The 15,070-nt window shown below is 33.2% G+C and overlaps 2 protein-coding genes across 49 annotated transcripts in view; one reads left to right on the top strand and one right to left on the bottom strand.

Moving 5' to 3' along the window:
* Positions 1 to 64: 64 nt before the first annotated feature.
* On the bottom strand, positions 65 to 2,617 carry LOC109608543 (cyclin-dependent kinase 2). The gene is made up of 6 exons (XM_020024985.2): positions 2,363 to 2,617; positions 1,652 to 2,159; positions 924 to 1,134; positions 594 to 866; positions 336 to 539; positions 65 to 284 (listed from the first exon to the last, which is right to left on the bottom strand). The coding sequence occupies exons 2-6, from the start codon at positions 1,774 to 1,776 to the stop codon at positions 144 to 146; spliced, it is 954 nt and encodes a 317-aa protein (XP_019880544.1). The 5' UTR covers positions 1,777 to 2,159; positions 2,363 to 2,617; the 3' UTR covers positions 65 to 143.
* A 184-nt stretch (positions 2,618 to 2,801) lies between these two features.
* LOC109608585 (protein tramtrack, beta isoform) overlaps positions 2,802 to 15,070 on the top strand; it is a 28,469-nt gene continuing 16,200 nt past the window's right edge. For 30 of the 48 annotated variants that reach the window (XM_020025056.2, XM_020025034.2, XM_049965126.1 and 27 more), the window contains exons 1-3: positions 2,802 to 2,932; positions 3,054 to 3,418; positions 3,649 to 4,096. In XM_020025056.2, coding sequence (XP_019880615.1) covers positions 3,062 to 3,418; positions 3,649 to 4,096 — 805 coding nt within the window. In that variant the 5' untranslated portion in view covers positions 2,802 to 2,932; positions 3,054 to 3,061. The other 18 variants (XR_007547569.1, XR_007547570.1, XM_049965119.1 and 15 more) reach the window with 18 other exon arrangements.

Below are 15,070 nucleotides of genomic sequence, written 5' to 3'. Positions count from 1 at the left end.
TTCCTGAATACTGGATGATTTTGTTAAGATTTTTATTCCATTTAGTCTTAAAAATACAAATAAATCAGAATATAAAATTTATTATAAAATATTAACAATGGTCATTTTAAAATTTGCTATAAAATTATTAAATTAGCTAAAATTTATTCTGAAGATTCTTCATCGTTTTTCTCTACGGGAAAAGCTTCCATCTCGGGAGCCGTTAGTTTTGCCTTTTTAATATAGTTAGTCTTCAATAATTCCTTTGCAGTCTTCCTTTTAGTTGGATCATAATTGAGCATCATCTAATAAAATAAAAGTTAATTGGCTCACCAATATTAAAATGTAATTTATACCTCTAAAAATTCCTGTTCTTCATCATCATGAAAGTTAACGCAGTCGCGAAAATTCTGTGGATACCACGTCGGAAATGACGGTTTGAAATCAGGAAACAAAGAAACTCCCGGCCACATCTCTTCAGTAGGTGTACCCATTATTTTAAAAATTTTGTAAAGTTGATCAATTTCAGAGTCCCCAGGGAACAATGCTTTCTTATTCAACTGAAAATTAAATGAATATAATAAACAATATAATGATTTTCATTATCAACACACAATTTCTGCCATTATACAACCAAGGCTCCAAATATCAATTCCAGTGCAGTACATTTTCGTACCCAGAAGAAGTTCGGGCGCCCTGTACCACATGGTCACCACCTCATGTGTGTAAGTTCGGGTGGGGAGTGAAAATGACCTGGACAAACCAAAATCAGCAAGTTTTACATGGCCCTCTTTGTCCACCAGTAAATTTTGCGGCTTCAAATCTCTATGTAAAATTCTGTGAGAGTGTAAATATGCCATTGCTTCCATTAGTTGTTTCATATAACTCTGAAACATGCCATACATATTATTACATCATTCTAAATGCAATTAGATATGTCTTACTCGTGCTAGTTCTTTTTCAACTGGCTTTTTTGTGTAATCAAGATATCGTTTCAAATCCAGATCTAAATATTCAAAGACAAGCATTAGTTTGTCTGTTGTGTACATGACGTCCAAAAGTTCCACTATTGATGAGTGTCTTAGACCTTTTAAAAGACATATTTCACGAATCGCTGTGGAAGGAACGCCTTCTGAGTCACCACTTTGATAGAATCTATAATAATTTTGAGTTAATTGATTTATTAAGAATTAAGAAGATATCTAAATGTATGTAAAACAATAAAATGCCTAGATTTTATTATTTTTCTTATAATAAGACATTATTACCATTAGGGCAAATATAAATAATTGTTGGCTTGGTTTAAATTATTTAAATGAAACACTTACAAATGTTTTAGTTTCACATTTTAATTGTGATTAAGCTTCAAAGATGGCAAACAGTCATGCAAATATGTTCCTTTAGTACAGTAAAATCATGCAAAATTGCAACTGCTCGTTGATTAGAGATGGATAAATACTTACAGCAGTAGTTAGTGGCGAATGATTTTAGAAAAATAAGCTGAATCATGTGGTGCTACGATCCAACACACGAATGACACCATATGATCCAACTCACATTCCTAAGCATTAGTACAAATTGCGAGTCCCATTAAAAAAATACAACAGTACAAAACTACAAGAAAAATGAAAAGAACCGAAAAAAAAAAAAACAGAATTGGTTATATACGTACTTCTCCAATTTGATTCGTTTCAGCGCGACTTTTTTGCCAGTTAGTTTGTTTCTTGCCTTGTAAACGACACCGTAGGTGCCTTCGCCGGCCGTTCCCAGCCTTATAAACCGGTCCAGCTTGTCCATTGTGTAGAAATTTTTGGAAACCGTCGCCCAAAGACTCAACGCCGTTTAGCGGGAAAATTGTTATTTGCATCGCAGAAGCCATTTCTGTTTATTATTCAGTGCGCCTGCGTCGAATCACATCAACGGGTCAATACGCAGAATGGCCAATGTTGAAAATTTCAAACTCCACCTTATGCCTTTATACAATGGGAGATGTAAAATTTTGTTTAAAATATCTGCTTATTGCTAATTAATAACGAGTAACAAATATTTTAGTTTTATTTTAGCTAATCCCAAAATCGTACTTTAGCCGCAATATATTGATTTTGTGAGTTAATATTTTTGTTATACTGTGGGTTACTTTAGGTGTTCTTGGAGTGTGTTTTCTTCTTTCGCGAATGAATCTGAAACAAAAAATAGTTTTAAAACATTCGATTATGTTAAATATATCCCCCGAGGGATGTTATTTAACTGATTTCTTTAAGTTGTTTATAAAATACAGATTACTGTAATTTTCTCAAGCTATAAGTAAGTTTTGAAAACCCAATATAAAGTAATAAACTGAAAGAAGTTTTTAAAACTTTCAACAATTTTTATAATTGCGTACCTCGACAGAAATTCAGCTAAATCGATTTTTTTAATAAGCTGCGTTTTTAAATAGCTGTCCCCTGTTCAACTGGGAGGCCAATAAAACACGTTTGCAATGTTGCCACGATCGAATTTTTATCAATAAAAATATTGAACATTTTGCATTTTATTTACAAATATTTAGTTGTTGGGAAGGTTTATGGAATGAAAAATGAATTTAATAAAGAAAGCACATGAACAAGTTATCTCAAAGACATGTCCGATACAATGTAAATGATCAATATTTGTTTTTGTTAACAAAAAAATATGTAACGAGTTATCCCAAAAACTTAAAATTAAATAACAACAAACCCAATTTGTTAAATTTAATAGGTAACTAATGACAACAGCAACCAGGGACAACGAATCAATACACCGTTGAAATTATCTAATATATCCTGGCAACACGGCACAACAACGGCAGTTTTACGGTTTGGAAGCGTACGTTTGGTTCGCTCCGCATTTTACTATTTCATTGTGAAAATAGTGATCCATTTCTTGCCAAAACTAGTACTGAAACCTTATTAACGAGTGAAGTTTGTGTGTACCGGTAAGTTTTGTATGAATTCATCGTACTTTTTGTAAAGTGCGATGAAAATTATTCGAGGGACGCCGCCAAGATGGCGGCCATGAACACAGTCACTAATATGTACCATTATTCAATTTATCAGGCCCCACCATGGCGTCGGATCAGTTTTCCCTTCATTGGGATAACTTCCACAACAACATGAGTTCCGGGATGAACTCATTGCTCGAGAACGAGGACTTAGTGGATGTTACATTGGCGGTCGAAGGAAAATGTCTGAAGGCCCACAAAGTAGTGTTGTCGGTTTGCAGCCCCTACTTCAAAGAACTTTTCAAAAACAATCCGTGTCAGCATCCAATCGTGTTCATGAAAGACGTTAGTTATGTCGCGCTCAGTGATTTATTACAGTTCATGTACCAGGGAGAAGTGCAAGTTAGTCAGGACAATTTAACATCGTTTATCAAGACTGCAGAAGCCTTACAAATCAAGGGTCTCACGGGCGAAAATAACGTAAGTATTTATGTTCAAATTTGCGACGCCCCAACCGTCATCAAAATGGCTTCCAAACTATATCTGTCTTTGTCTCCAGCTATCCTTGTCTGGTTTCCAACACACAATTGTTTTTTACTTTGTTTTTGTTTACAATTACGAAAAAATTGTTATTTTAGTTCTTTGCACAATAACATCAAGTCATCATTAAAATCGTTCACGTTTTATAGATACATTGATTTTATTTGTAGGGCTCCAATGACACTGAAGTTGAGGTGGAAAAGAACAGTATCGCCCCCGTTGTGGCGCCGCCTCCACAACCGACGCCACAACAGGAGTTCCGTACCGAGTACAAACCGCTGCAGAAGCAACGTAAGGTGCTTCAGTCCCAATCACAACCCACTCCCTCCCCAAAACGTGCACGACTCTCCTCTGACAATTCTCAATTAATGACCCCGGTAACAAAGACTGAACAGCTGGCCCCAATATCCACCTCCAATGAGGTGGTACAGTTTAAAATGGAACCATATGATCAGAATCAATCTATTAGTATTGATGAGACACCAGACGAGACTTTTGGGGATGATAATACTTTGGATGAGGCTAATGTTGACGACACAGAAGATTATAGTATGATGGAAGGGGGCGAGGAAGAACCGCAGGCTGGCACTAGTGCTGAAGGAGCTGGTGAAGGACAAGGTAGGTGTCTTTATGATTGGGAAAAGTATGATGAACTTGTTTTTAAGGTGGTATCAGGTTTATGGTATATTTCAACTATTATATGTTTCTCTTATTGTTTTCAAGTTGTTCATTTTGCCTACTTTTGGTTTGTATTTGCAGTTGAAATATATTCAAATTTATGTTCAAGATTTACACATATGCAATGTTGTATTAATTTAATAAAAATAGATATTAATATAAAAGAAGAGTTAAAATATGTAAACTATATTATTGACTGAGATCATCATATAGCACACTTAAAATTTATTGCCAGGATGAGTAATAATATGAAATTATTTCTGATATTTTGGTAGCTATTGGCTTATTGCCATGTTACTTGAACTATATATTTATTTTTTATAGTCATTGCATTTCATTTTAACTTACATTTAACTATTGAAATATTAAGTAACAAGTATGGCCTGATTACACCTTGAATAAGTAAAATTTACAATACAGATTTTGATAATATCAGTTTGATTTATTATAAATGTTCATGAGATATTATAAGATAGATCAAAAACTGTATTGTAACATTTATGGTAAAAAAATGCGATTATACGCCATTGTAGGCATGTTTTGTGTTTATTTGTGACAATTATTTTTGTATTTTGCTTAATTTACAACAATAGTTGTAAATACTTGTGTCTAGTGGTGTGTATTATAAAGTTTTTACAAGTTATTCTGAATTTTGTAGAATTCAGAACTTTATTAATGTCATTAAAACTAAATTTTTAGTTTTAAAAAGTGATACATTTATTCTGCATTTGTAGAAAGATTTTACTATGGAATTTTCTGTATATGTTATATATGAGTTTTTGATTTACAATTGTTTGAACTCTCAATTTTTGGAATAAATGAATGTGGTTTTACACACAGAATTCTGTGTTTAAAGTTATCTACATGCCGACTATTTCCAGAATGTAGTTCTTAATTTCGTTTACCGTATTTTTACATTAGTAGAAATTTAAGAGGTAAACGTTCAATTTTACATCAAAAATCTATACTTAACATTTATAGAAAATTTATTGGAAAGTGTGTTTTGTATTCTGTTTGATCATATAGTTACAGAATACATCGTAAAGTGATTTAAAGTGAATGCCTATATTTTTCGTCGCAAGTTAAATGTAAAATATTTCAATAAATTTTAAAATTTATTGACCTAGTTATATTTAACTTGAAGCAGCGATTTTATGAGTTTTGTGAATTGAATGTGATTTATCAGTGATTAATTGAATAACATTATGTAAAGTTAATTTTCACACGTTGTTTAAACTATTGTTTAAAACCCCGATAAGCATTTTGAATAAAAATATATTTTATCTAGAATACTCATTTTTGGTAATCACAAGAGTTGTTTGACCTTAAAATTGAGTACGACGCATGTAGCTAAAAAAGTAATCGGTGGTGAAAAGCAATGGTAAGTAAAATTGCATCCTCTTTTTCGTTTAAACCTACCATGACGTAAAATCGCGCCCGAGTAGACATTAAAATACTTACTCATTGAATATCTTAGTACAGTGTTTCGGTTGGCCAATACAAAAGAAGATTCAGAATTCGGGAATTGTCGTAGACGGATTCACGTATCATCAAAACACGATGAAAAGGGATTTCAAAATGAGGTAATTAATCCCCCCGCCCCTTAAATAATCAATCCAATAAACCTAAATGACAGATTGGGGCGAAAATAAAAAATTATTTTAATTATACGATCCATGTAGGTATCTCGTTTGTTCAGAGTACAAAAGGCTCATATGCAAAGCGAGGGCGGTGATGCCGATAAATGGCACAGCCGACGATCTAGTACTCAGACGTGAGCACAATCATCCCCCACATCACGCGGCCACTGCTAAGTCGCTCTTTGTGAGAGAGATCAAAAGCTGCATCTTTAACCAACCCACACGGCCATTGAAACAGATCTATGAGAACATGACTATACTGTAAGTAGTATTCACTGCTAATTTTACTGTAATGAGAGCAAGCAAGGTACGTATTTTGAATTTGAGATCAGATAAGAGACCAAAGAAATGAAGGTACAATATCCTACATAAATTAGGTTTTGTACGAATCATATAATGAAAGAAAGAATAATGAGATCAGGAGTTAAAAATCAATTATTTTCTGCGCATGCGCACTCCTCTGCCGTTAGATGGAGATTTCAGTTTTGATAATTATAGGTATCCAGAGGGAGCCAGGCAGTGTCCTTACGCAAACTTGGCACCGTCGATGCGTAGGTGGAGGCAAAATGCCAAGAAGGTTTTAGACTTATAAACTCGGTTTTTTTAATTTAAATTAATGATTGATATTGAGTAATATTTAATAATGTTGTATTTATATACATTAAATAAACTTGATTTAAAATTTAAAAATTTGACTTCATTACACTAAATCCGTAATTATCATCTAGTAGAAAAAATTGATCGTTACAGATTTGCAGTTGGAGTAGGGAAATTGAGATATCAGTACATGATAAATACGGATCGTGTCCCCCACCAAACCTGAAAGCATGTATACCGTTTAAAAAGAAATCTCATTAAGTCATTGTGTAACATAGTTGTTGTTTTTGTCAGATTTTGGTGATTCAAAATACCAAATCAAGGTGTGGAAACCACGTAAAAAGAGAACAACATCGCGGATGAGATTCGTAGCTGACGGATTTGTTTATCATAATAATGTAATTTCTGGCACGCCGCCTTTACGGTAAATATTTCCAATTAAGTTATTAACTGTTAATGATTGAGTGATTTGTTCAACTGAAAATGGCACTATTGTCCTAAATTGTCTTAAATAAATTAATTATAATGTGATGGATTTATTAAAATCTCGTGTCACTTTCCTAAGAACAAAACATTCATTAATTTGTTGCCTGTAAGCTAAATTATCCATAAAAGTTCTTATTTATTTAAATTAAATTAAGAACTTTTAATCATAAACATTTGGGTTAAAAAACTGCATATTTGTTCTCTTTTTTCGTGGTACGATGTTTAATTATTTATTCGCGCCAGTTTTATAGCCCACAAATTATTCACGGAGCATTCCGGTTTAGTTCCCTTAAATTTCTGCAAACCAACATGCAGGAATGCTTTGTTTAATTATGATGATTGGATAATTTAGAGCCCAAGCACAATTTTTTTTAACAAATTCCCGCAAAGGTATCTAGGTTGTGCGGAACACAAAAAGTCGGGATGCCGGGGTAGAGCGACGATACCGTTGCACGGTACATTGGATCAATTGAAGATGACGCAGCCCCATAATCACCCGCCAGACGTGAACGCCGAAGAGAAGGAGGCTTTTCTGAAAGGTCTTCGCAAGGCAGTTAGATCCACGTCTATGCAACATGCCACTTTGAAGAAGGTCTACGACACACTCGCAGAAGTGTAAGTTGCCATAATGAATCTTTCATTTTGTGTGGGATGCAATTTGATGCTTATTAGAAAATGTCTGAGTGATGTTCCCATATTTAAAATTTTGGAATTGATTGTGCTTGTATTTTTTATACCTTTTCCTGTTGTTTCAGGTATCCGAAAGGGGCTGATGAAGTTCCCTTTAGATCTATATGTTCTTCACTTCACAGGTGGAGACGAAATCCGAATATGTAACTTGAATTTATTTTTATTTAGTGGTATTGATTTGTCGCTTAATATATTTTATCATTTTAACATGTTGTTTTATTAACCCCCTGGTCCATGAGTAGAATCAATATTTTCCAAACGAAAGTTCCAAAATTAAACCGATGAGCGTCAGTAAAATATTTTTTCAATTTATTAATTTAAAAAAAAATGGTGAAAGTAAATTCTTTTGTTGTGGACGGTTCAAATATTTATTTAATACTCTACTTCTCGAGTGGAGTATTGTTAATAGCCCCTTTTTACATACATCATATTTTGTCTAAGGGCAAATTCAGTTTCTGGGCGAGGGTGTGTTATGAATAGTTCTGCTGCAGGTGCTAGATTATTTCTCAAGTTAGTTTTTTTTAATCAAAAGAAAAAGGTAAGGAATTTGTAAATCGATTTACTTTTGTGTGATTAGATTTGAATTTACGATTTTTTTCGAATATAAAATTGTTCAATTGTTTTTTTGTTGCAGAGTGCCGAGTAAAACTAGAAAAAAATGAATTCACAGAACCTCCCAGAAAATTGGGAAGGGGCCGATGTTGCCTCTGTCCTCGAAGGGAAGATAAAAAAACTACTTTAGTTTGCTCCATATGTCAGAGATGGACTTGCAAGAGACATCAAAGAATCATATGTCAGTCTTGCGCATACGAGTAGGGTGTTTACCCTGTTTTCTGTTTTTTTTTTTTTGTACATCAGTTTTGTTTTTAAATACTTTTTTGAATAAAAAAACCTCCCAAAATTATCAATCCTTAAAAAAATTATAAAACCCATCAATCATTTGTAGAAACGTGTTTTAGAACATTGGGGTGTATGCACACCCTACGCGACTGTAGTTTGGTTCAAATTTTTTGACGCAAATACTAGCTAAGGATTTTCTTTAATGTATACACATTTTTAGACATGAAAGAAAATAGACCCAGTTCAAATTATATGGATCACCCAACGAAAGGAAACGATGAAAAGTCTGTATGGTTCTATTTCCTGAGGGAAGTAAGAAAAAGGACTGCTAAATGTAAAGCATGCAGCAAAGTCAAGAAAGTAAAAAAGGGTTCAACGACGCAGTTATTGAGACATTTATTAAAGGATCATGATATAAACGTACTTGCCAAGAGAAGGACTTAATTATAAATTATATTTAAATACCTCTCAAAACTAGGACTGAACAATTTATGAATATTTGTTTGTTATTTTTGTATTAAGAATTTGTTAACTTTGTGTTGTATAATTTAGTCGTATGTCGAATTTTGTTTTTATTTTGGTTTCGATTAATAAAAAATTAATAAAATGTAGTTAGTTGTTATTTTTATTTTCGGTAATCTATTCCATGGGAAGGTAATTTAAAATTAACTGGAACGTTCATTTGATTATTAAAATAATTTTTCTCGTAGGCAGAAGAACCAAGAATTATTTTGGTCGAAGGGTTTTAGGTGGTTACTGTTACACGCTGAGCTATACGAAAAACAATAAGCGGTATGATGGACAAAAATAAAAAAATAATAAACTTTGTCAAAAACAAATTCCATTTTAGTTACTTAAGATGTTGTTACTCATTAAAACTGGGGTGCAAAGCTCGGGCAATAACAGATATATTGTCGGACACGACTGTAATAAAAAACAATCACAACCACCCTAACAACAGGGAGGAATCGGATATCCAATTATTTTTGCAAGACCTTAAAGCAGCTTGCTCAAAACAATTACACGTGCATCCCAAAGTTGTCTACGATCAGGTCGCCCAAATGTAGGTGTCTGAAAGACAAAGAAGGGTGGTTATTTTATTTGTTTGAGCTTCCAGGTATCCACACGTTGCACCCTTGCGCCCCTTTCATTCGTTGCGTCCCTCAATGTACCGATGGAGTACCAGTCAACTATCCTCGGCTCCACACGATGCTGATCAAACTTAGTTATTCGTTAATAAATTATTGACTATTTAAATTGTTTATTATTGAGTTTTTATCCTTTATCGTTTAGTACACGACCCTTTCCGTTAATGACAATTTATTTTTAGATACTGGTTCACAAAAAAAAATCAAGAGAAAATCTGACAAAATAATACACGAAGGATTTTGTTACTACAACAGTGTTGTTAGAGACACGGTAGCAGTAAGGTAGTGACAGTTTCCGCTTACGACAAAACAAAGGTTTACTGAATCCTTTCAGATATTTAACGTGCGCAAAGTATGGTAAAACCGGTTGCCATGGCAGGGCGACGATTCCAAAAAACGGCGCCGTAAGCGAATTGAAAGTAACACAACCCCACAACCATCCTCCAGACGTAACACTTGCCGAACGTGAATCGTTTTATCAAAATTTAAAGGAACTCGTCGAAATTACGTCGCCCAGTGTGCCGTTAAAAACTGTATATGAAACTGCCGCAAAGTAAGCCATTAAGAATTATTGGAAAATTCAGTTTCACCAAGGGACTTGTTTTTTTAGTTCTTCCAGTTACTCGGTGGACGTGAGTTATTCGTCTTTGAGAACGTCAATGAGGCGTTGGAGGCAACAGAAATTTCATTTAAAATTATAAATGAATTTTGTATTGAAGTTTTTATTAAAGCTACAATTTTTGAAATATGAATTTTATTGCGATAAATTTCTTATTTATTTATAGTCTTTATTAGTTTTAAGAGTAGTACCGTTAATTCTGTCTAAATAAATAAACTTTTCAGAAGAGGTGTCAACTTCTTTGGACGATGTAAAGTTTAAACTGATAAAACGTAAGCCGAACATGCCTAGATATATCGTTGATGGTTTTGTGTTCCACGTCAATATAACTAAAGGAAATCCCCCCATGATGTAAGTAATAATCCAATTAACTCTTCAACAGTCTCCACAATAGTTTGGTCTTACAGTTACTTGAGATGTTTGGAGTATAAACGACTTGGTTGCCACGCCAGAGCTGTGATACCCTACGACGGTACCATCCAAGATATTAAAGTCAACAAGGCTCACAATCATCCACCCGACTTTGCTGCCGAAGAGAAAATCGTCTTTATGAGAGAACTTAAGGAAGTTATGTTGAAACATCCAACGGTGCCTAGTCGTACGGTCTATGCTACTTTGAGTGAAATGTAGGTGGTTTTTAATGTCATTTTAAAGAGAGTAAATTAATTGTTTTTTGTCAGGTATCCTAACGCTGCCAGGGAAACACCCTTCGATTCAATCCGTCACAAAATGAACAGGTGGAGGAGGCAAAAGGATGATGTCGTCGTAAAAACAGAATAGTTTTTTATTAATAATTTACTATCTCATGTTTTGTTAACAAAATTTGCCTAATTTACACTTTTTACCGTGCAGTTTTATAACTAGGTACATGTGATTAGTTAAATAATACACCATTACAATAAAATGTAGAAATTTATGAATAAATGATTATAAAAATGTTTGCTATTTATTTATACGTTTCAATATCCCTTTATAGATATGATTGATTAATACAAATTGATGTGTGTATTAACTGTTTAAAAGAGCATGGTGACTTTTGATATAATAGACGAGAATGCTCACGGATTATTTCATTGTACAAGTTTTCTTGTTATAGGCATTGTATATTTTACGAAAGGCAAAAAATACCCGATCATGATAATCGACAATTATGAGTTCAAATTGGACGGCAAAACCGATAACAAAACTTACTGGCGTTGTACGAAACGGCACACCAAGTGCAAGGCGAGACTTCATACTTCTGGAAAAACGATAAGAACCGTAGACAATGTCCATAATCATCCGCCGTCGTTCAAAGGAGAACCGAGCAGTCTTATTGCCCAGAAAGTCCACGATTTGTCCCCTCATTTAAAACACATCTCTATATATTATTAGTTTTGTATATTATTGTTTTTTAACATGTTTAAATTATTATTGTATTGTGAGAATAACATTTAAAAAATATTATTTTATAGCTCAAATTTTAGTATCCTTATAATAATTCAATGGTAATTCTCTTAAGGTGTTTTTATTTCTCTTAATATCCCCAAATAATTAACTTCTTTATTATGTACATTAATTGAAGTCTTCAGATAGTGTTCAGCACACCAACGTCCAATAATTACTTGTAAAAAGTGAATCAAAGAACCGAGAATAACTGAAGTTATTGGTGTTACAGCATGAAGCCTCTCAAATTTCAGTGGGATCAAAGACATTCCAATCGGTATATATTAAGATTTAAAATGTACTCATTTCAGCATTATAATAAAGTGTTTTTTATTATTATAGGTGTAATCTTTTCTTGAGTTCTTACACAAAACTAGGTTACATCCTTTGTATAAAAGTTAAAACTACCCTCTGATGACAACAATTACAAGAAACAATTTGTATATTTTAAAGGTTTAAGCTTGTGAGTTTTGAACATGTATTTGTTTATCATAATTATTATTGTGATAAAATGTCAAAAATAATATTAAAATGTTTGTTTTATTATAGGCGTAATCTATTTCAAACCAGGACACAAGTATGCAAAAATGATATTGAAGCATTACGAATTCAAAATAGAAAAACTACAACCAGGAAAAACGTTATGGTGTTGTAACTGCAAAGAAAAATCGAAATGCAAAGCCAGATTAATAACATACGGAAAAAATTTAGTTATTAAAAATAAACATCACAATCACCCTCCGACTTTTAAGGGTGACCTGCAAGATTTAAACTCACAAAGAGTGAATATTTATTACAGTAACCAAAGGAATACTGTATTAATTATGTAATGTGAAGATTAAATTAGTTATTCACTTTAATAGTCGTCTTGTTTAATTTCGCATATAATGAATTTTCTTATTGTGAATGGATGATTCATTAATGAAATTTTAGGTGTAGTGCATTTCACGCTAGGAAATAAGTACCCTAAAATGGTGTTGTATAACAACATGTTCAAAATCGATAAGAAATTTGTCAACAAGACATCGTGGTGTTGTTCGAGCAGAGAAAAATATAAGTGCAAAGCTAAATTGTTAACTGAAGGGAAGTCTCTGGTACTTAAAAACATCAACCACAACCATCCCGATAATTTTAAAGGGTCTGTCCAAGATTTGGTCCCTCAAATTGTACATATGGTCAAATATATAACTGATTAAATTATTGTATATTGATTGTTTTTATATTAATAATAAATTTTCAAGTAAATGCACATATTTAATTCATGCCCTGTAGAAGTTGGTTCCTTAAGCATGCTGGTTGAAAGGAATTCATTCATTCAGTGGGTTAACAGAGTGGTATTTCAGGACTAATACACTTTACTGTTGGAGACAAGACCCCAAAAATAGTATGGGATCACTTTGTCTATAAAATTGGAAGGGCTGGCTGTGAGAAAACCACTTGGAGTTGCTTAAGGAAAAGGAAAACTAGTTGTGGTGCCAAATTTATTACTAGAGATATGTTTTTGTTGAACGCATATTTAGATCACAATCACTGTCCCGATTTCAATGGTCCTTTGGACGATATGATATTAGACATGATGAAATAACTAAACAGGTCAAATGTATGTTGTTAACGTTATACATACTTACAAATATACCGATAGAAAAGCGTTTACTCCGTCTGAATCTTGAGAGAGACATTATGCACGACGGAGACTTTTCTGTCGGTAAATCACTATTATAAAAGATGCTCGATGCTTAAATTAAGACTTGTGCGTTTTCCTTGACAGACTGGCAGTTATAAACTAGTTTTATTTTGTATTTTAAATTGTTTAAATCGGGGAAAAATTTAAAATTTGAATTATTTTTTGTAGGTACCATTTACTTTGACGTCGGAAACACGAATCCGAAAATTATATTCGATGATCAGGACTTTGTCGTCCATTCAAAAACGCCGGGAAGAACTTTTTGGAGATGCACATCTTATTTCAAAACCAGATGCAAATTCAAAATGTCAACTAGTGGCATGAATTTGTTCGTCCGTGGCGAACACAATCATCCCAAAAAATCAAAATCCTACATTAATATGAAGAAACAGCGAGTGAATATTTTTTATAAAAATAAGTAACTTACTGTATTTTGTTTGTGTGTAAAATAAGTAATTATATTTGCATACGTGTGAAGCATTAGTGTTTTATTAAGCCACATTTTATAATAATAACATTATAGGGCTGTAATTAATTCACTTGCAGTACTAACATACATTTTTACAGATATAATCTACTTCGATGTTGGTAAAAAACATCCAAAAATCGTCGTTGAAAATTACGACTACGTGATTCATTCAAAAATGGTGAATAAAACAATATGGAGATGCGCTTTGTACTATAAAACTAAATGCAAAGCTAGAATCATGACTAGTGGAATGGTCGTTCAAATGAACGGCATCCACAATCACATAGCTAATGTAAAATCCGATAAATACGAAAACATGCTTTCGCAACGTGTATGCATTGTACGAAAATAAATTTCTATATAATTAAAGGAAGTTTTAATGTTTAGTTAAAAGTACCAATAAATTTGCACCTTATTTTTCGACACCATTTTTCATTTCCTGTAACAGAATTATAAGTTCTAAGACGTGTAATCTGTTTTAGGCAAGATTTACTTTCAAAACGGCCACAAACATCCAAAAATAATTGTAGAAGGGTACGATTACGTGTACAGTAAACAATTTGACCAAGGTCCGACAGTTTGGAGATGCGCCCAGAATCACAAGATGAAGTGCAAGTGTAGAGCTTTCACGACCGGTAAAAACGTCTTGCTGATCGCACAGCACAATCACCCGCGTAGGACTTTACCCATAAAAGATTTGGTCTCCAAGCGTGTCACCATCAAGAAATCCGACATGCTCACGATCGGACTGTTAAAAAATTCCAGAGATTGGTTCTTGTTCTAAGAAATTATTCTATTTGTGCACAGTATTATCTAGTTATTTATGTTAGTTAATAAACACCTTTACAGATTCGATTTAGTTTCATGTCTCATAATCGATCCCAATATGTAATGTTAATTAATTAAGTCTCTTGTTTGTGTTCATTATATTTAATTTCATTAGACATTGGTTGCATTAATTGTAATATTTTTTAGATACGATTTACTTCGATGTGGGAACTAAGAACCCGAAAATCATCGTCGACAACTACGATTTTAACATGGCACGCAAAGCCGAATCAAAAACCATGTGGATTTGTTCGTATTATTTCAAAACGAAATGTAAAACCAGATTAACAACCAGCGGTAGATTAGTTTACATAACTGGATCAGAACACAATCATAAACCTAAGGAGAAAAAATCTAAGTTTACTAATTTGTTGTCGCAGAAAGTCACTATTATTCGCAACATCACCCCCTAATAAATGTTTTAAATTTTTGACAGTACAATTTTATTTATGTCAGATTAAAAATGTATGTATGTGTACGTTGTTGTC

This window comes from Aethina tumida, chromosome 3, assembly GCF_024364675.1.
Source record: "Aethina tumida isolate Nest 87 chromosome 3, icAetTumi1.1, whole genome shotgun sequence".
Classification (NCBI taxonomy): domain Eukaryota; kingdom Metazoa; phylum Arthropoda; class Insecta; order Coleoptera; family Nitidulidae; genus Aethina; species Aethina tumida.
This window is presented reverse-complemented; position numbering and strand designations above follow the sequence as displayed.

Excerpts from the sequence above, each read along its gene's own strand:
- LOC109608543 (XM_020024985.2), bottom strand. The coding sequence starts at position 1,776 with ATGGACAAGCTGGACCGGTTTATAAGGCTGGGAACGGCCGGCGAAGGC. Across the intron at positions 1,135-1,651 it reads AAACGAATCAAATTGGAGAA|ATTCTATCAAAGTGGTGACT; the intron begins GTACGTATATAA and ends AAATTATTATAG. Across the intron at positions 285-335 it reads AAGAACAGGAATTTTTAGAG|ATGATGCTCAATTATGATCC; the intron begins GTATAAATTACA and ends TTATTTTATTAG.